Raw genomic sequence first — 22,643 nt, 5'->3', positions numbered from 1 at the left:
ATTCCACAGTGTAGATGTTCTACCACACTTCCTCAAGGTTTCTCACGAATATAGACTCTCTTTTGTTTACGATTATGCTCAACAAATGAATTGACTAGAAACAAGGAGCTTCGGACTTTGGAATTCTTCTCTCGTACACCTTCTCGAACAACTAGAACGTCTTCCTTATATACTCCTTCATGCCATCATACCCGTTGGCACTTACCAAGGAATTCTCAATCTACCCGTTGGACGGAATCAATTAGGAAGATCATTCGAGCTATTAAAGGAACATGTCGATAGCCCATCAATCATGTTCGCCCATACAATCAGGATCTCGGTTTCCATAAGTAGAACCTTCCAAGTAAACTTTGCCAATCATCGGATCCTTAATATTCGAATCAATTGTGATCAAATAAAGAATTCCGTTATGTCATATCCAGCCAAGAGATCTTCTCCAGTCGATAAGGCCACATCCTTAATGAAACATCATATTCTGGATAGCCTTTCTTCAACGGATTAGAGACTGTCAATGAGGATAGATTTTGAGTCTTGAGTCTGGCTGTCCGGAGGTCTTCAGACTTTAAATAGTAGAGTACGCAATCCTTCGGGACTACAACGATGGAAATGTTTTGTCAACTTCAAAACACTTCAAGAGAATTTCTCCAACAATCTCCCCTTTTTGATGGTGACAAAACTTTCTGCAGATTTGGAAAACTTTGACTAAAACATTTCTCAAGCACATATGCATATCTTATAGATTAAAAGGGCTAAATGAATAACACTAGAATCTGCAACCCTGAAAATAGATTAGTCAGTATGCGTAAAGCCATCCATAAGACATCAATAGTAGTTAATAATAGCGGTCAAATCCAAATCCCAAATTTAGTCCACATCCAGGACACAAGTCAAGTCAAAACAAACCACAAACCAAACAAGCCAAAATTTTAAGTTCAAAAGTTTTCCAAGTTGCGACTAAACTCTCCCCCTTTTTGTCAGCATAAAAAGATTGAGATGAAAATGAAGTCAAGGATTCTTGGGAATACGAACAAGCTGAAAATCTCCCATCGAGTGAACGATGCCTTCCAGCCTTTAAAGTCTTCCTTCAGCTGAGCAACATCCTCACCCTTAGCATTAGTGAGATCCGAAGAAGAGAAAGGGCTTGGATTTGATCATTTAATGAACCCAAAGATACTTGTCACTGCATTCTGCAAGTTCTAAACTTCACATCCCAATGCATATATCGACCTTGCATTTCAAGAGAATATCCATCACTGCTGAAAGTCTACTGAATTTTCGGTCTCGTACTAGCATTAGCACGATCGATGGAGTAAATGCGGAACGATGGAAGATCGGCATAGTCACGCAAATTTGGCGAAGAAACCTCATGACCTTCCTCGGGAAGGCGAGAGGCAAAAACCTCCTGCACGGATCTGCTGGAGATCGGCGGCTCCCTCCTGGTTTGCGGGGATTTGAGTCATTCCTCTTTTCTCTTGGTCTCCCCACATGTCTATGCCTTCGGGTGGAGAGCGCTCCTCATGTTCTCCTTCTTCTTGATCTCTTTGCTCTTCTTCTTCTTTTTCAACTCTCTCTTGCTCGGCATCTCTTTCTTCTTCTTCTTCTCTTTCCTCTGCCTCTTTCTCTGCTCTTTCTTAAATGCCATTGTTCGACTCTTTCTCTGGAGCAGATTAGTAGAATTCTTCAAAACGAGAGATAGTGATGTTATCCTCATCATCTTCATCCTCAACGAGAGCTATTTTTCTCTTGGATGGAGCATCCAGGGCTCCTTCCCTTTCCTTTTTTCTTGCGAGAAGAGAATTGATGAGATTTGATTGGAGTCTTCTCCTTAAATTTCTCCAATGCCTTGCTTAGTTCCTTCGGACGCATCTTGGTCACCATTTTTCCAGTCCTACCACCATGATCGCACGATCGAGCACAAAGAATTTGCGGAGGCTAAATGTTTAGATGTCTGAATAACTTTGTTACAAGACACGGATAAGGAAGTTGTCCTCGTCCTTCATCACGGCTCTATACATATGGAACATAACGGTGTGAGGAAGTGAAAACCTTTTCCGGTGATGATGGCATACATTAGCTTTGCCTCGAACTTGAGACATCGATCTTGGAAGTTGATTTCGGTCTGAGGCAATTAATTACAATTTTGTGTAAAGATGTTAAATGCACTCATCCTTGAATAGGAAATATTTCCTCTGTTCTCTGTCTTTAACAAGTTCCCGAGTAGTACGAGCAATAGAAACTTTGATCCGTTGATACCTTCCTCTCTCAACTCTAACACATCGCGGCATATCCATATCCAGCAAAGTCTTGATCTTTGACACTTTAAGGAGAATCTATTCGCATCCAAGAAACTAAGATTTGAATAGAAATATGCGGATAGTTGAGGATAGGCCTCTATGGAGTCAGAGTAGAATTTCTCAAGTTGAAGATGACCAAACTTTTCCCTTAAGTTCACATTTACAGCATCCAGAAAGTCAAAATCTACACTCCTAGGGTTTATCTCCCACGCTTCAGCAATTTTGAGTATAGATCCATCTGTTCCTTCGATCTAAACAACTCTCCCCTTTTTCCTCGATTTTCATACCATGAATTCCCATTCTTGGCTGAAATTCGCTGTATAATTTGTCATCATCATTTCCATCCTTTGGATTAACTCCCCAATCACGAGGTCACTTGGGATATTCGCAAAGGATTCTTACGCACACCCTTACGAGCAATTCCTAAACTTTCCATTTTTCGCAAAAATATATATTCATTTCCATATCCTTTGTCCTTAAGAAAATCATCCACATAGTTCAACGGAGTACCAGTCCCTTTTAAAGCACGATAAAGGAGGGCCTTTGAACTCTTACAGGGTCTACATCTTCAATGATTTCTTCATTTTGATGATGATCAACATCTTGAGGACTAGATGGAGGAGAATGGCGCTGCTGAGAATGTTGTGGGCTCTGGCTGGCGATTTGGAGACACTTCTTCTTCGGTGAGATCGAAGTGTGTAGGCCCCTCACTCATTCGCCGTGGTCCCCTGCTTGCGATTCTCGAAGAATTTCTTGAAGACGACATCTTTCTTAGTCTTTGAAAGATTCCTTGCTTGACTTTCCCAAGAAAGATGACAACTTTTTCGAAGATTAAACAAGAGAAGAAAACAGGAATAGAAGATTGGTGCTTTTTAGGGTTTTTGGAGTTAAGCAAGGAGAAACCGATTATATATAAGATAGTCGTAAGGAGGGGATGCCAACCGTCGTAATGGTAAGTGAAAAGATGCCTTTTTAAAACTGCCTTTTTCGAAAAATAGTCACATCAAAATAACTTCTTTTTCTAAAAGAAACGATGCAATAATTTCGTCAATTAAAGATATCGATTAAGATAATCAACACGGTTGAACAACGTACCTTTTCAAAATGAGATTAGAGAGAGAATAACTTACAGTCAAAGTCTTATAGTCTGAGTCTGAGAGTCTCTAGACTTTAACTTCTTCAAAGTTCAAAATGTTGAGTCTTGAACGGATAATTTCAAATTGATTTTTCTAAAGGCTTTGTAAATATATCCATGAGTTTGTTCTTTGAGTCAACAAAGGCGAATCGAAATTTCTCCATTTGAACATGATTTCTAATGAAGTGATGTCGAATCTCTATATGCTTTGCTCTTGAGTGAAGAATTGGATTTTGGTGAGATTGATTCTTATTTGGTGTTGTCATTTAATCTTCGTGCATGAATCTTCAATTCCGAAATCTCTTAGCTGTTGTTTTATCCACAGAATTTGTGAACAGCAACTTCCAAGAGCTACATATTATGCCTGTGCTGTGAGAGCTCTTTGTACTTTGCTTTCTTGAAAACCAAGACCTTTGCCTCCAAGTAGTTGACGGAGTACAGGGTGCTCTTTCTATCAACTCTGCATCCGGCTAAGTCTGCGTCAGTATCCAAGAAGAGTAAAGTCTCCCCTTTTAGGATACCCGAGGCGAAGCTTGAAGTTGATGCAATATATTTGATAATATGCTTTGCAGCATTTAAATGTGATTCTTTAGGGTCTGAAATCGCACAAATGCAAACACTAAACAAAATATCGAGGTCTAGAAGCATAAGATAAAGAAGTGAACCAATGATACTCTGTATAACTTTTGGTCGACTTTCTTTCCTCCTTCATCTTTATCTATCTTCACGGAGCTTGACATTGGTATATCAGCCTTTTTGCAATTCTCCAATCCAAACTTCTTCACAATATCATTAGCATATTTTTCTTGATAAATAAAAGTTCATTCCTTCAATTTTTTTACTTGAAGTCCAAGAAAAAGGTTAACTCACCCATCATGCTCATTTCAAATTCATCTGCATAGTCTTAGAGAATTTCTTACAGACTTTCATTAGAGGATCCAAAAGTAATATCATCGACATATATTTGAACAAGTAGAAAACTCTTGCTTTCTCTTTTAATGAAAAGAGTAGTGTCTACTTTACCTTTAACAAATCCATTTTCAATTACAAACTTACTCGATTACGTCGTACCAAGCTCGAGGAGCTTGTTTCAAGCCGTATAAAGCCTTTTTGAGTGAATCTTGATGCAGTTTCTTTGGGTCTTCAAACCCAGGTAGTTGTTCCACATAGACTTCCTCTTGGATGAATCCATTTAGGAAGGCACTTTTGACATCCATTTGGAATAACCTGAAATTCTTATAACAAGCAAAAGCAAGTAATAATCGAATTGCTTCTAACCTTTACTCTTTTGGTGCATAAGTCTCGTCATAGTTTATCCCTTCTTCTTGTGTATATCCCTTGGCCACGAGTCTTGCCTTGTTTCTTATGACTTTTCCTTTCTCGTTCATCTTGTTCCTGAAAACCCATTTAGCTCCAATATGATTTACCTTTCGGTTTAGGAGTTAATTCCCGGACATCATTAATACTGAATTGCACGAGCTCTTCTTGCATAGCTTCAATCCGGCTTTCATCGAGATAAAGCTTCTTCTATGCTTTTGGGTTCTATTTCGAAATAAGAGCCACGACACTAGACTCTTCGCACCTTTTGGATCTTGTCACGGAATTCCTTCATTGATGTCGCCAATAATAAGATCTTTGGGATGGTGGACTTATGTTTCCAGTTCTGGTTAATTTGTCGGATTGATGGTAACTTTCTTCACTTGAATCTTCAGGTCACTTATTCTTTGGTCCTTCAAAAGTCCCGAGCTATTTTAGACTTTGTAAAGTCTGAAGCGAGTTCAGATTCTTCAAGATGAGTACGAATGGATTCATTTTGCATAGAATCTGGAATTTAACATTCATTGATTCTTCCCTTTGTTTGAGTCTTCTTGTTGTAGACTCTGTACGCTTTGCTTGAGGTTGAATATCCAAGGAAGATGCCTTCATCTAATTTTTCTTCAAACTTTCCAACTTGATCATTTGCATTTTTCAGTATAAAACATTTGCATCCAAATACATGAAAATATGAAACAATAGGCTTCTTTTCTTTGAATAGTTCATAGGGAGTTTTTTTCGAGAATAGGCCTTAGAAAGACTCTATTTATAATGTAACATGCTGTAGAAACTGCTGACCCAGAAATGTGAAGAGATGTTACTTTCAATTAAAGAGTTCTAGCCATTTCTTGAAGAGATCTATTCTTTCTTTCCACAACTCCATTTTGCTGCGGGTATATGGAGAGGAGAATACATGCTGAAAACCAGATTCATCACAGAATTTTGTAAAGTCATGATTTTCAAACTCACCTCCATGATCTGTTCTTATACTCGATATAACATACCCTTTTTCATTTTGAACCTTTTTAGCAAACTTTTCAAAGTGAGAAGGTTTCAGACTTATTTGCCAAGAAATATACCCAAGTGAATCGTGAGTAATCATCCACAATTACCGGGCGGTATTTCTTACCTCCAATGCTTTGCGTTACTGGTTGGTCCAAAAAGATCCATATGCAAAAGCTGCAGTACACGGTTAGTGGAAACTTGATTTATTGGTTTAAATGAATTTCTTACCTGTTTTCCCAATATACATGGTGTACATAGATCAGACTTTTGATATGATAAATTGGGTAGTCCACGAACAAGCTTCTTTCTTGAGATTTTGGCTATTTGCTTCATATTGACGTGCCCAAGCTTTACATGCCATAAGTTTGCTTCGTCTTGGATTGAGATTAGACATTGTGATTCATCTGGTTTCACATCCAAGAGGTAGATATTTCCATGTCTACGACCCATGAATGACTGAGTAGAATATTTACTAATTCCCGAACATATTCCCTCTTGAAAGTTGATTTTGAAACCGTATCACATAGCGGACTAATGCGAGCAAATTGTAATTGAGCCCTTCCACTAAGGAAACATTGCTAATTTTGAGATTTCCAATCTTTACAGTTCCAAATCCCACAATTTTTCCTTTGCTGTTTCCTCCAAAAGAAACTTTTCCACCATTTACTTGAACAAGCTTTATGAAGTAATTTGAGTCTCCTGTCATGTGTCTTGAGCATCCACTATCAAGATACCATTTTACCTTTTTCTTGATAGTGACCTGCATTTAAAAAAGAAACTCAAGCCTTCTTTGGTACCCATATTTTCTTGGGTCCATTGGTGTTAGTATGATATGCAGTTTTTGCCCATTCATTTTTAACAGGTTTCCAAATCATAGGACATTCTTTTCAAAACGATCTGCACTATTGCACTTTGAGCATCGAGAGCATTACGACCTCTTGGTTTTACAAAGATTCTTTTAAAATGATTTTTGTAAGCATCTCTTGTGAGTCTTTGTTTGATTCTTTCTTTCACCTTAGGAAAATCAATTAAAGGAATGGTTTCATTAGTCATTCCCAAACCAGATTTATTAAAATAAGGTCTTTGAACGAAAAGAATTTTTTCTAGTTTCTCGGATCCTATAGAAAATCTTTTGGAAATATTTGAGATATCTCTTTTAAGAATGCATTTTCTTTTAACAAATTATCTTCACTTTCTTTAAGAGAAGAAACATTCTTGTCTAAACTTTTCACTTTTTCTTTCAAAATATTTTCCTGTTGTTTTAGAGCAGAATTTTCTTTCTTGAGTTCGGAAATTCTTTTAAGAAGTCTTAAGACTGAAACACAATTCATCAATATACTTTGAAACCTTAATAGGGATTTTGAAGTTACTTACTTCAAATTCGCTTTCTGAGTCTGAATCGTCTCGGAATTTGAATCTGAATCCGATTGTGCCATCAGACATATATTGGCATAATCATCATCACTTTCTTCACACTCTGTATCACTCCAGGTTTCAGCTTTAAGAGCTTTTCGGTACTTTTCAGTCTTTCCTTTCTTCTTCCTTAGAAGAGGGCAGTTAGATACGATGTGTCCATTTTCTTACATTCAAAGCGAGACTATATCTTTGTTTGATTCATCATCCTCAACAGACTTAGTCTTCCTTTTAAAGCTTTGTTTCTTTGGATTGAATCTTCTTCCTTTTACATTCAGCTTTCTGAATCTTCTTATCATGAGAGCAAGTTCCTCATCATCCATATCGTCTTCAGAATCTGTAGCATCAGAATCATCATTAGATTTTAACGCAATGGATTTCTTACCTTTAGGGTCTTCGTCTTCATTGATTCGTTCCACTTCATAAGGCGAAGAGTCCCAACCAACTCATCAACGATAGAGGCATGATTCTTTGGGTCTCTCGATTGAGGTCTTTATGTGATTCCAATCCTTGGAGAGTCACGCAGTAGCTTGTTTACTTTCATGGGATCAGAAATTGGTTGACCTTGATTTTCAAGACCGTTCACAATATCGTAAAACACTAAACATATCGGTTATAGATTCTCCTGTTTTCATTTTGAAGGCTTTATATTGGCCAAGGAGAATGTTGATTCTAGTCTCTTTCACTCGATCGGTTCCTTCATAAGTAATATGTAATCTATCCCAGACTTCTTTAGCTGTAACACAAGAAGATATTCTGTTATATTCAGTAGGAGATAAAGCACAATATAAGGAATAAATTGCTTTTGCATCAAGAGCTTGTCTCTTGATTTTCTCTTCTGAGTCATTTCGCTAGACTCAACAACATATTTTCCTCTTTAAAGACGATGCAGCTTTAGGAATGATTCCTTTTCTACAACATCCCATTCCGAGAGGATCTTTTGATCTTAGGAATGCTTTCATCTTTTTCTTCCATATGTTGTAATCCTTTCCATCAAAGTAAGGTGGTCTGGTATTGCTTTGCCTTCTACCAGCCACAGAGCCAACATACTAGCCATGGATCTTTAACTCTGAGTAAAACACTTCAACAAAAGTGAGTACACGAGGCTCGTACCAATTGAGATAGCTAGTATAATCACTTAGAGGGGGTGAATAGGTGCACAAACAAATTTTCGAGATACGTAAGCGATTTTAGGCAATCGATAGAGAGGAAAATACGATCAAAGTAAAGTAAAGGATAGAGAAGAGAGAAATGAACACAAGATTTATAGTGGTTCGGCTTATTCCAAGCCTACGTCCACTCTTCCGACGACAGCTCACCGACGGATTTCACTATGAACAAAGAAGTTACAGCACAGCTTTTCCTTGATTCCACAGTGTAGATGTTCTACCACACTTCCTCAAGGTTTCTCATGAATATAGACTCTCTTTTGTTTACACGATTATGCTCAACAAATGAATTGACTAGAAACAAGGAGCTTCAGATTTTGGAATTCTTCTCTCGTACACCTTCTCGAACAACTAGAACGTCTTCCTTATATACTCCTTCATGCCATCATACCCGTTGGCACTTACCAAAGGAATTCCTCCAATCTACCCGTTGGACGGAATCAATTAGGAAGATCATTCGAGCTATTAAAGGAACATGTCGATAGCCCATCAATCATGTTCGCCCATACAATCGGATCTCGGTTTCCATAAGTAGAACCTTCCAAGTAAACTTTGCCAATCATCGGATCCTTAATATTCGAATCAATTGTGATCAAATAAAGAATTCCGTTATGTCATATCCAGCCAAGAGATCTTCTCCGTCGATAAGGCCACATCCTTAATGAAACATCAAGTTCTGGATAGCCTTTCTTCAACGGATTAGAGAAGTATCAATGAGGATAGACTTTGAGTCTTGAGTCTGGCTGTCCGGAGGTCTTCAGACTTTAAATAGTAGAGTCTGCAATCCTTCAGACTACACTGATGGAAACGTTTTGTCAACTTCAAAACACTTCAAGAGGAATTTCTCCAACAACAGCTTATCTCCTGCGCTTGTAAAAACTTGCGCCAACTGCTTGTCTTAATTTATGAGGACTTATAAAGTGGAAAAGAAAAATAAGTGTGACCAGCAGTCCTCTAATCCAACAAGCTACATCTCAAGAAAAGGAATAAAGAAAAATCAAGTGCGCATCTGTCCACGAAGAGAGAAGTTCGCGCGAAAAGATTTAGAATTAGACTGGTCAAATTGAAAATTTTGGAACGGAATTAGTATCCACACAATAGGTTCAAGATTAATTAAGTAATTTCTCTCTTATATATCCACTGCACAAAATAAAATGGGCACAGAGGTGCGGAGCCGAATGAGGAGAATCGCAATTAGAACGTCGATGAACAACAGATTAATATTCAATTAAAAATAGCAGAAAAGACGAAGAAGAATGTAATGGATGTTGGGCAAGCATGGAATCAAGTCTCCCCCAACACGTGGTGGTGGCGGTGGTCGTCGTCGTGGTGGTCCTAAGAAGACGGAAAGAAACCAAAACCCGACACCACCCTGCGTCTCTACGGCATCTCTCCCCCACGTTACCCGAGCCTAGCACCATGTCCGATGATCAAAAACCGATTCGATTCCCCCCCTTGCATCAGAAGCAAGTCACCTATTTTGTGATTCCTCTTTCTCTAAGGTCCATTCTGACAATTTCACAGTTCAGATTACATTTTATAAGTGATTCAATGCCTGTCGGCCTTTCGGTACGATTCACGGAGGCTCCACACGCGTCTCAGCCTCAAAGCACCGTCGGGGCGCAATGGAACTCCGGCTCTCAAGTCTCCCTCGTCTTCGAGGCTGCGTCTCTGCAGATCACGGCCCGGGGACTTTCTGAGCCCCGATCCCAGCGCAAAGCTGGGCTATGACCCATTCACTACATCCAGTGAGTGTGTTAATATTAACAACGTGAACTAGAATACTTATAGAGAATATTTGGTGTCTTCCTTGCCGGGACGAGAATTCAAAAACCCATACTGACCAATCGGAGGCTGAATAGGGATACAGAACTTGAGTACGGGGAATCATCGTTGATATAAAGAAAGGGAAAGAAGATATTAGTGTTGGTTGGGCCTGATGATGACATGAACGATAGCCGATGATGGTGGCGGTGGCGGCATTCGATCATTAAGAGCTTTAAATTGAATAATGAAAATTCTTAATTCTTACGAGCAAAGTATTCTGAAAAGATTCCATGGCAAAAAAAAGCTACTCTTCTGGTTATATTGGTATTATCTGTATGTGTGTAACTACCCCTCCTGCATAACATGATAATAATAATAAGGAAGAGATTGATATTGAATAAATATTGTAAAAAAGATAAAAAGAAAGTAATGGAAACGGTAAAGATGGTATCAGGACTTCCCGTATGCCGTGGTCGTAAGAAGAAGAAAAATCAAACACTGATATCACCTAGTGTCTTAACAACGTTACCTCACATTACTTGAGCTACACCACTAAATCCAAAAAGGAATCAACGCTCAGGATATCGTGTACCTTCTTCACATGTAGATCATTGAAGCGTTTAAGCATATATAACATTGTTGATTGTTTCTCACTTTCTTGAATAGAGAAATTAGGATATTTTTTATTTTATATATAATGAGTTTCTCACTTTCTCCGTGCTCCGTGCTCCACTATCTCCTAAAGCATCAACTACTCAACAATTTGATAATGGAAATCACAAACCATCTCTCAATTCTGATGATGGCTAGGACTCGCTTTGGGCATACTTATGAGGCAGACGCATTAGGATGGTCGGTTACCCCTCTATCAATGAGAGCGACCTCGGCAACAAGGAGCTAAACAAGCACGTGCTCAAGATACCTGTGTTTGTTGTTGCCAAAACCTCGCTGTTGTAATTAGGATTCAGGGGAAGAAGTCAAGCTCCGTGGTACCGGTAAGGCCATGAAAAATATGAGGTTAGTATTGCATGATGCTAGTACTATGATATTCATAAAATTTTTGTGGAATCTATGCCAATTATTCTAAAAGAAAGAAAAATATGTACAATATAGATTATGTTCTTTGAGTTTTAGAATTTGTGTGATTTGAATTTTTTGCATGTATTTTGCACAATCAAGTCCTTTAGTTTTCTGAATAAGTTTTGTGGTATGCGGTTAAATCCTCGAATTTTCTTATTTATTTAATCAAGTATATGTTCTGGATATACCCACTATAATGAATACTTTTTGTTTTTTCCTTTCTTTTATGTGTATTAATTAATTGACTATTTACTTAACAAATGATTGATTGTAAGAATCGAGAAAGTTAGAGGAATTAATTGTTAGATGACTTAAGATTGAATCAAACCATGAATTAGGGTTTGCATGGTAATGTTTCAATTTTTCTATTCTTTTGTTCCCTGAAAGAAAAAAAAAATCAGAAATCTGTTTAGTAACATTAGTTAATTAAGTGGTTAGGGAATAGATTTAGAACGAAAATAAGTAGAAAAGAAAATATATTTTTATTCTCGAAAATAATTTTAGAAATAAGTATTTTTTTCTTCTTCTTTGTCTTCTAATCGGTTGGTTGAGACTTGCTGCCCACTAGTCGCTGCTCCCTCCAGCTAGAGGAGGAGAAAGAAGAGAAAAAAATAAAGAAAAGAACAAAAAGAAATTTAAAAATTAAAAATTAAAAATTAAAAGAAATTTTTACAACGCAAAAAAATTATGAGTCGTACTAAACACATTCTATTCTTTTTCTATTTCAGGAATAACAATTTTGTGTGGTTACCAAACATATTGTTTTACTCGAAAATTATTCTAGAGAATAGAAATAGAAAAAATTATTTTGAAATGAAATTATTTTCTATAATAAAAATGTTATCAAACACATTATTTATGCAAGAAATTTGAAAAGGATCAAGAAGTCTCTACACAATTTAAGGAAGAAATGAAAAGAAAGGAACCCAATCCGAACATGAAAACGATGATAAGAACAAACAATCCAAGGAAAGAAATAAAATAAAATAAAATAAAAAGAGAATTTGAGCGTGCGGAATTCATGGTGAAAAAGGGCAAAGAAGATAGCGTGTCGGTTGGGGTTGATGATGACAAGTACAATACTCAATGACGATGATGGTGGACTTCAACCATTAGAGCTTTAAATTAAATAATGAAAATTCTGAGTACTTACGAACAAAGTATTCTACGGTCGGCAAAAAGGCTGCTATATATATATAGGCAAAATAATACCTCAAGTGTCAAAACTTCGTACAAGGGAATACTTAAATGTCAAAAATTAGAAAAGTGCCATTTTTTTTTTTAAATGGAACATTTGAGTGCCACATTCGGCGAATCCCGCCCGAAATTTTACGTTGCAAATTTTCAGTAATTTTGCTCGCTTACGTGACTCGTCGGAAGGCTAACTCAACTAAGCAACACAAAAATAACGTCATTTTGGCACTTGACGAATTTTAATAGGTTAAATTTAAAACGAAATTAAAAAATGAAAAGGAGAAAGATGAAAAGCAGCTGGTGACTGAGGGCTCTACCCTCGCCGCCCTCGCCGCCCTCGCCCCACCGTCACCGGAAACCCATCTAGGATATACCGAATGGTCTCTGCCTTCCTTTTGTAGATGAAGGAGGATATACCGAATGTTACAAAGGAAGGCAGAGACCTCCTTCATCTACAAAAGGAAGGCAGAGACCATTCGGTATATCCTCCTTCGTTGTTCTTGGATGAGATGGGTTTCGACAGCTTCCTTTGCTTGCATCGAATTATCTTGGGTTATTGGAGGTTCTATTGAGCAAAAAATTTGGGTTTGGCAGGGCATTCACTTATAGCACAATAAGAAAAGACAGATTACCTCAACTCCTCTTTCTACTTTTTGGTTGATTGGGGAGGAGCGGAACAAAAGAGCTTTTGATGGAAAGGAATCTCTCATCTCCATTTTGTTTTTTGAAAATTGGCTTAACATTTCACACTTTAGGCATAGTGGAAACTTGCTTAGGATGTAAATGTCTTGGTCAATACAGTTGATGATTCATCTTGCTATTGGACTCTTCTCCAGTTCCTCCGGAGGATGGACCTATAAGACTTCACCTATCCCATTAACCAAAAAACCTGACTTAAATTTGAAAGCTGCTTTATATATGTCTCTAGTGATTTGAACTTTCTCTATACGCGTTGCACCCAGTTGTTACCCTACAGTCTATCCTTTTACCTATGAAAAATAAAAAATGAAAAAGTGTGAGGTCTTGGTTTCTCGTAAGAGCATGTACGCAATCCTAATATTAGAAGTGACTTAAAAACTTAGGATTGTATTCCCAAAATCTAGTCCTTATGATCAAAAGCTTGAGGATTCATGATTCCTTTTATATGCGTGATTTCTTTTCTTATGTCTAAATTAAAGAGAGAGTAGGGCACCTTATGTTTAATTAGATTCTCATGAAAACTCTTCTTTATTTTGTTCAGAACTAGGTTTTTATTAGATCAAGTTTTTTATTTTGCTCGAACTTATAATATCCTCATTTCAATGCATAATATATTAAGGTCTCTGCTCGAAGGAAATTTGAGGAAGGAAAGCAAAATGCTGCAAAGGAAGAACAATCTGGAAAGATCTCAAAAAAGAGGCAGAAGACTCCATCACTATTGAGACCTGTTAGTTTAGTGCTCAGACATACTTCTTCTAAATTTCTTTTATTCAATTTCAAAGTGAATGATCCACATATTACAGGTAATATGTTTATGAAATTACCTTTACGACCTTTATGCTCCTTCCTTGAGACAATTACGTCAGACTGCAAAGTAAGTCTTTTCTGCTTTTTATTAAATTGTTATCCACTTATCTTAGAGGACATTGTAACGGTTTACATCCGCTAGGAACCACATTAGTCGAGTGCGTTTACTTATAAAAGAATAGAAAACAGATCATCATTGGTTTCCATTTCTCAAAGTTTGAGTCGTGTATCTTATTAGTGGCCTAAAATATCACCAATACTCTTGTTATCTGGACCCAAATATTCCTTTGAGCATCAATGAACATGTGGATGCAATGCAAGTTCAACGATGTAGTATGCTATATACTTTATAAGGAACTTTTTTTCATGATGTCAAGCTATTTATCTCACATTTTGTGATGCTAAAGTTTGTGAAGAAGGAAATTATCATCGACATTCTCTTTGTGAATAGGTTTGAATAAGCTTCGACCTAGGTTTCCTTAAAGTGGTTGACTGTGTGTTTATGTCCAATTTATAGATCAAGACATTTAGCTTCTTAAAACTCTGTTACACGGAGCATATGCAACCTCACTGCTGACCAATACAACATACTGAACTTGGATACACTTTTTGCCTTGCATCCATAATGCTTCTATGTCAATTGTAACATCTTGATCAATACATTATCATTTTCCAATGAAGCGAAGGTATCTAATTTGTCTGTTGTTGTCGTTTCTTAATCCTTGGTTTGTGCTGAAGCTTTATTGTTATCCTCTTCCTCCTAGATATACAGTCCAGTTTCTTCTTCATGCTATATAGATGAAACTTTCATCTTTTAGTCTTTACCAAAAAAAAAAAAAAAACTTTCATCTTTTAGTATGTCCCGTACTTTGAGCTTTGGAGTTAGTCCTTCAATTCTATCAATGCCATGTAATTTGCAGAAAACATAAACTTAGAGACACCAATTCAACAGTGCTGACTTAGCTCATTTGTTGTTCCTCTAGTAATTTTTGGTTTCTGCTTTTGTTATCTTTTCCTTTAGGGATATGTTCACTAAAAGTCCTAAAAATTATCACGAAAGTGCAATTGAGTCCTAAAATTTACAAAAAGTGTAATCAAATCCTAAAATTTGTCAAATTTATGCAATCAAGTCTTTCTGTTATCACTATCAATTTGGAAAATACTGATGTGACATTTTAAAATTAATTTTTATTTGCTTTGTGGCATTTTAAATTATTTGTATTTAGTTATTATTTAAATTAGATTAAAAACTAAAAAGAAAGCCTAAAATCTGATAAAAAAACAAAACTGAAAAAAGAAGAAGAAGAAGAAAAGAAGAAAAGAAATGGAGGGCTAGCTAGTGGAGCTTCCAGCCTCCCATTGCCCATCATTGGAATGGTTGGCGACCTCCGCGGGCCCTTCCTCGACCAAGGTGAGCGTCAATGGCCCCTCATGAGGGTTGCATTGCCCAGATGTAGGCGGGATGCCGGCCCTCCGGGGAGGAGGAGCGGCGACCAATGCATGCCCTAGGCAAGGCACCAACGAGGCTTACTAGCCCCAAGCAAGCACTGGCAAGACCTCACCCAAAGCGAGTGTGGGTCACCGATGTTGGCCAAATCTAGGCGAGGCCTCGCTAGCCTTGACCGAGTGTCACATCAACATTTTTCATTAGTAAAATAAATGTGTTAAAGGAAGGACTTGATTGTACTTTTTGTAAGTTTTAAGACTCAATTATACTTTCGTGACAAGTTTTAAGACTTTTAGTAAACATATCCTTTTTTTTTAAAAGCATGCCTTAGTTATATAGGTGAATTGTCTTCCATGTGAAATTGAAGACAAAAAGACACCCATTTTGCACTGTCCCTTAAACTTGACTAGTTCAACAAAGTCAATAATACTTCAAATTGCTTTCAAAGCAACAACAGATATTCACATGTAGACTTAGCTGCAGTTCACTTGACAACTGACAATGGAATCTCGTGCAAACTCCTACAAGATATGATGAACTGTTAAGGAATATTATGTCGGTGGTGTTAGTGACTACATAGGCATATCTTGTAGATAATCGCATAGTGTATATTATTAACAAAGATGGGGTGCTCTGAGACATCCCTAACCATTGAGTCTCATTTTTTTTCTCGTGTTTTATGTTTCACACAAGCAAATTGTTCTTCCTAGCCATCTTGTATTTGGCTACCAATCTAGCTCCAAATATATGTTCTCCATGTACTGAAGGCCTCTATAGCTTATGTGATATGGTCAAATCACGTCTTTTTATATCAAAGCTATGCTTAAACCAGCTTATAAGAGGAAGACTTTTTCCCTTGTCTTATTAGAATGTAATTAAAAACGAAGCTATGATAATGAGAATTCTGATCTAAAAGATGGGTGATTTCTTCTATGGGGTAATGTTGATTGACTAAGTAAGGGAGTTACTGGCTGGTAGGCAACTGGGCATTCTGCTTTAGCATACAATAAATAGTTTGCTACACACAAAATCAACAGCTAGTAGATTGATCTTGCTTTTAAGCTAGACTGTTCTGATAACTTAGTCCCTTTCATTAATAAGACTCACATCAAGCAAAGGAAATTAGTTTGAAGATCCGCGAAAATACCAAAATGCCATCTCTGTACCCTAATATGAGTAGAAGCGCAGGTATAGAGGTAATAAAATGAAGCTGGGACACTTCATGCTTCTGTTTTGCCTCCCACCATTATTGTTCCCCTTCGTTTTGGAACTAAAATGAGAAGAAGGTCCAATCAATTAATATTACTCCATCAAATTTAACCTCCATGACCTATTTTATTCAGTCAAGAATTAAGAAGTCTCATCAAAATAGTGGAAAACCATTTAGTCACATCAAAATTATTTTTCAGTTGTTTTCGGTTTCATCTCCTAAACGTGATTTCCGTTTCTAAACAAATTACCGTCAATTACTTTTTGGAAACTTGTGAGTGAGAGCTAGTCTTTTTGACCACTTTTCATCCTCTATATTTTAAAAATATTACTTCGTCCATCATGACAAAATCCCACGTCCGTTCTAGAACACCAACCACATAAATGTACCAGCCCACAAAGTTTTAGTCCTCTCCACCAATCACCACCTGCCACTGTCAGACGCCGCCCAGCCAATGCCAATGGTTATCGAGCTCTGTCATCACTCTCACTGCTGCCCTTGACCACGCCTCCCACTCCAATTTCTGATTTTTCGTTTTATGTGCTCTTTCTTTTTCTCCAATTCTCTCCCTTTCTTGCAGCCCAACGCGGATGTTGAGCTTGTTGACTAATGTGACATGCCAATTGGCATCCCCAATGAAAAACTAGGAGGCACGGTGGTAATTTAGGAAAAAGGGTGTTTATCAGTAACAACGGCAAAACAAATGGTGATTTTTGATAATTTCCAATGACTATGTGTAGTACCAGTCACTAATTTGATGCAGAACAACAATTAGGTAAATCAAGTTTACTCCTTTTCTATTGAAAAATTATTGATTCGAATGTGGATAGATTCTGCATCACATATGAGAGGAACGAAGTATAATGTGTAGCATAGAACTACATTTAGTACAACGAAATAAAGTGGAATAAAAGAAGGAATGAGATAAAATAGGCACTACAATTCGTGTGTTTGTGTTGTGAAGGAACAAAGAGGGGAGACTTTAATGATATCTTGTCAGCGTTTAGAAAATTTCCAATCAATTCCTTCTCGCTAGGCATGATCTAAGTCTTTTTCTCCATCCCAATATAGAAAACATAAATGGACAGATTGGAAAGATTGCATTTGTGGTCTTTGAAGGTACCTTTTGAGACGGAGCTTTTCACTTTTGAAGTCCATGTTCTCACTTAAAGACTATCTTGTAAATCTCAACAGAAATTGCTTGACTAATGCTTCTTCTTCTTTTTTCGAATGAAATTGAAAAATAGAAAACATAATAGTCACCTGTAGCCCTGGTGTGCCTGTTCCCTCCTGAGTGGATGAGAAAGAAAGGTTCTATCAAGGGCTGTGATTGAGCTGATTCATCGCGAACTAGATTGATAAAAAGTATTTGTTAAAAAAGTGGCCTTGAGTTCCCCATGCCGAGTCGAGGTCGGTTGACTCGACAGTCCATGAGTTTTTCCTTTTCGTTGAAAACAACTGCTTGTTGGGTCCAGAAAATTGAGTCACTTTATAAACGGGGAAAGCAAAAGGGTCAAATTCTTGGCGTGTACGTGGGTGGAAATGAGAGTTGATTTCTTATCAAATATTTGAACTTTTAAATTATCTAATCAAGTTATTGAATTTGCGTGATTAGTTGGAGTTGATGTATTCATTAGAATGGTAGAATTTTTGACGTGCAATGTGGAATCCTCTTGATTTTCAAAGTATTTTAATTTTTTAGCATGATATTCTATGTAGATATAGTGCATTTCCAGAATGATGACTATTTAATTCTGTTTTCGTGGATAGTAGAATACGAGTTGATTTTAGTGGATGACTTCATAATTTATCGATGGCTTTACTCATGTGCTTATTTTTCTTTATGTTTTGTGTACATTTATCAAATCCCTATAGAGGTTGCTCAAGCATTTTTGGTACTTAACTAAAATTTCTGTGATTTTTTCAGTTTTGTTATTACATAACCTACTAACCGGCAATGGGGTCAAAACACCCAAAACAGGTGTTGACTAATCTTCCGATTGTTTTGTGTTATAAACTACACTAAGGAGAAGAAAAGCCTTGATTTATGACAAGAATCCCACCTTCGGAGAATAGGAAATGTCTATATGTTTTGTGTGGAGAAATTTGCACACTTTGGATATTTTTGTATGGCCCTATTCTTGATTTCTTCAAGACATAAATGTCAGTTAAAGATTAGTGGATCATCTTCTTCGTAAATTATTGCCCAAATTGGTCTATGAAGATTATTTTTGTCCACAAACATGCTGAGATTATTAGGACCCATAAATTGCGCCATTTGCAAATGGTTATTCTACCTTGAAATACTAACATATTTGTGTCTATAAATTCCTATGTATTAATCAATTGACTGCACTAAAACTTTATCCAAACTAAGCCATTGTCAAAATGAAATAGATTAAGTGAGATCATTACATAAAAGGGTATAATGAGATTTTTTAAAGTTAAAAAGAAACCTTTTTCAACACCTTATACCACAACTTTGCCATGACATATGGAGCGGGATGGCTCATGAACTTGGCGTGTACGGCTGAGATTTGACTTACAAAGGCCTCCTTAACAAATATATTCTCCATCGGAGCATGTACGTTCAAATTACAACAAAACCTGCTTATGCTTCCAAAAATTCATTCTCTTCAATTTTCTTACATTCTTCAGGTATCAATTAAGATTTCACCTCTATTACTATGAAGCCTCCCAACTTGTCTTTTCTTGAGTTCTCATCGTCATGTCGTCTATTTTTCACTTGCGTAGTGCTTTTGCCATGCATTAGCCAAGTCCTTTCAGCTAACAATACGACGGATAAGCTGGCGTTGCTTGCGTTCAAGGCCGCAATAACTATGGACCCTTTTGGGGCGCTGAATTCATGGAACCATACGACTGACCACTGTCGATGGCACGGTGTCATGTGCGGTCGCCTACACCGCAGAGTCACAGGACTAGACCTACAAGCCTTGAAGCTTTCGGGATCCATCTCCCCTCATATTGGAAATTTGAGCTTCTTGAGAGTCCTGATACTCTTCAACAATACTTTTCATCACGAAATCCCACAACAAGTCAGCCATTTGAACAGTTTACGTGTCTTGCGATTATCCACCAACACATTGGAAGGCGAAATCCCTAGAAACTTGTCGAGTTGCACTCACCTTACAAGGCTCGGCCTTGCTAACAACCGGCATGTTGGAGAAATTCCCATTGAGTTCGGTTCTTTAGTGAAGCTTCAGATTCTTGCCTTAGGTAAGAATTATCTAATGGGAAGTATTCCTTCATCCGTCGGAAACATGTCATTGTTAGAGTGTCTTAGTCTTGCTTTCAATGAGTTGGGTGGGAAGATACCCCAAGCTCTAGGAAAATTAACCAAACTCAAACGACTTCAATTAGAAGTAAATAGGTTGTCAGGCACAATTCCTCCATCTATCTTCAATCTTTCTTCCATAAAGGAGTTCGAAATCAATTATAACCAAATAGGAGGGAATCTTCCTGCCAATATAGGCTTTGCTCTTCCAAACATAGAGATTTTCACCATTGGGACTAACCAATTCACTGGAGTGATTCCTCGATCAATATCTAATGCAACCACTTTAAGGTGGCTACAAGTCAATGTGAACAAACTCTCGGGGAAAATTCCTCCTCTGGACCGCTTAAACATGCTTGAAATATTGAGAGTTGGTAACAATTATCTTGGAAGCGAAGAGTACAGTGATTCAAGCTTCTTTTGCTCATTAACTAACACCACCTCTCTAGTGGTGTTGTCTATGCCAAACAACAGCTTTGGCGGGATGTTGCCCGAGTGTATTGGTAATTTCTCTAATACTCTCTTAGAATTGTGGCTGGGCGGGAATCTACTGTTTGGCACGATTCCCAAAATAGTCGGAAATCTCATCAACTTGCAAAGGCTTCTTTTGGACCACAACAGGTTTTCAGGTACGCTCCCCTCCGTTCTCGGAAATCTTCATAACTTAGTGGAAATGAAACTATCGTATAACAAGTTTTCCGGAGCAATTCCTTCTTCATTAGGAAACCTAGTAAACCTAGCACGACTCTATCTAGATCACAACAACTTTGACGGCTACATTCCTTCACGTCTATCGGAGTGCCGAAATTTGGTGGAACTTGATCTATCTAGTAACAACTTAAATGGAACTATACCGCCAGAGTCCATAGGCCTCTCATCACTATCTATACTTTTGAACTTGTCTCGAAACCATCTCACCGGTGTCCTACCTATGGAAGTCGGGAAATTGTATCTTTTGGCTCAATTGGATGTCTCCGGAAACATGTTGGATGGTGACATTCCGGCTAGTCTTGGCAGTTGTGTTGGATTGGAGGTGCTCAAAATGCAAGAGAATTCTTTCCGAGGCACCATTCCTTCATCTATGAGTATGTTGAGGAATCTCAATGAGATAGATCTTTCACACAACAATTTATCTGGTCAGATTCCAGAGTTTTTCGAGGCATTTCACTTCTTGGAGAACCTAAATTTATCATACAATAACTTTGAAGGCACATTGCCGACTAAAGGAATCTTTAATAATGTTAGCGCTACGTTTGTCTCCGGAAATGACAAGCTTTGCGCAAGATTGCCCGAATTTCATCTCTCGAAATGCAGCTCTAGGAACTTAGGCCGAAAACTATTCCTTAAGTGGAAGCTCACCATCCTGATTTTCTTCAGCATTCTTGGAATAGCTCTTGTTCTTGCTCTTATGTACTTTGGTTGGTTGAAGAAGAAGAAAAGAACAGAACCGGCTTCAAATTACAAAGATGATTCATCATTGAGTCTATCTTATGGAACTCTCCTTAAAGCGACCGACGGGTTTTCTTCAAGTAACTTGATCGGGGTTGGCGGTTTTGGATCTGTTTACAAGGGAATCCTTGATAAGGATGGAACCATCATTGCTGTGAAGGTACTTAATTTGATGCTTCATGGTGCTGTGAAGAGCTTCATAACTGAGTGTGAGGCTTTAAGGAACATCCGACACCGTAATCTTTTGAAAGTCCTAACAGTATGCTCGGGCATTGATTATAGTGGCAGTGAGTTTAAGGCCTTGGTTTATGAGTTCATGGTCAATGGTAGCCTAGAAGATTGGTTCCATCCAAGCCCATCACCAACCGATGTAAATGGGAATGCGCAGAAATTGAGTCTCATTCGGAGGATAAATATTTCCATCAATGTTGCTTCAGCATTAGATTATCTCCATAACCACCTGCAAAGCCCTATTATCCATTGTGATTTGAAGCCAAGCAACGTCCTGCTAGATGCTGAAATGGTTGGACATGTTGGAGACTTTGGTTTGGCGAAGGTCGTGATTGAATCCACCAATGACACTGAAGGGAGTATGAGCTATACTGGTGTAAGAGGAACTGTCGGCTATGCTGCTCCAGGTAAGTCTTGCGTGCTATTTCCATCTGCCTCAACTGATTCTGCTGCTATTATTTATCTTTTATTTGCAATTTGAATGAAGCGCAGAATATGGAGTGGAAAGCGTGGCTACAAGAGAAGGCGATGTTTATAGTTATGGCATTCTCTTGCTTGAGATGTTCACAGGCGTGAGTCCAACAAATGAAATGTTCAGAGAAAATTTTAACCTTCATAAGTTCGTCAAGGAAGCCTTGCCTGAACAACTCCTAGAGATTACTGATCCTCTTCTACTTCAAGAAATGGAGAGCCACAAGGGCATCGGTAGAGGTGATGTAGCTCGCGATTGTCTGGAGATGGTTTATAGAATTGGGGTCGCCTGCTCGGTCCAAGCACGCAGAGAGCGGACGAACATCACAAATGTCGAAGCGCAGCTGCATTTTATTAGGGATAAACTTCATGCAGCTGGTTTCCAATGATAGGTAATATATAAGATCAATGGCTTTTCTGCATTTTATTTTCCCTTCGACGACCAGATCATTGCCATATATGCAACTATAAGCATGCATTCATGTGCCTGCTTGTGTGGTTAAACTCAAAAATGCACCCACAATTCCTCAATTTTTCGGTTTTGTGTGAATAAAAAAAGAAGACTACCAACTGAATTACATGCATCCCATTACAGAAATAGAGAATTAATCCTGTAGAATCATTATTAAAACTCTAAGGGCAGCATGAGGAAATTCTCGTGAT

At 37.8% G+C, this 22,643-nt stretch overlaps 1 protein-coding gene across 1 annotated transcript; it reads left to right on the top strand.

The window, feature by feature from the left end:
- The first annotated feature begins 19,374 nt into the window (after positions 1-19,374).
- Positions 19,375-22,369, top strand: LOC120293465 (probable LRR receptor-like serine/threonine-protein kinase At3g47570). Its single transcript, XM_039312805.1, has 2 exons — positions 19,375-21,916; positions 22,002-22,369. The coding sequence occupies exons 1-2, from the start codon at positions 19,375-19,377 to the stop codon at positions 22,367-22,369; spliced, it is 2,910 nt and encodes a 969-aa protein (XP_039168739.1).
- Positions 22,370-22,643: the final 274 nt, after the last annotated feature.

The sequence above is a fragment of the Eucalyptus grandis genome, chromosome 5, assembly GCF_016545825.1.
Source record: "Eucalyptus grandis isolate ANBG69807.140 chromosome 5, ASM1654582v1, whole genome shotgun sequence".
NCBI classification, from domain to species: domain Eukaryota; kingdom Viridiplantae; phylum Streptophyta; class Magnoliopsida; order Myrtales; family Myrtaceae; genus Eucalyptus; species Eucalyptus grandis.
This window is presented reverse-complemented; position numbering and strand designations above follow the sequence as displayed.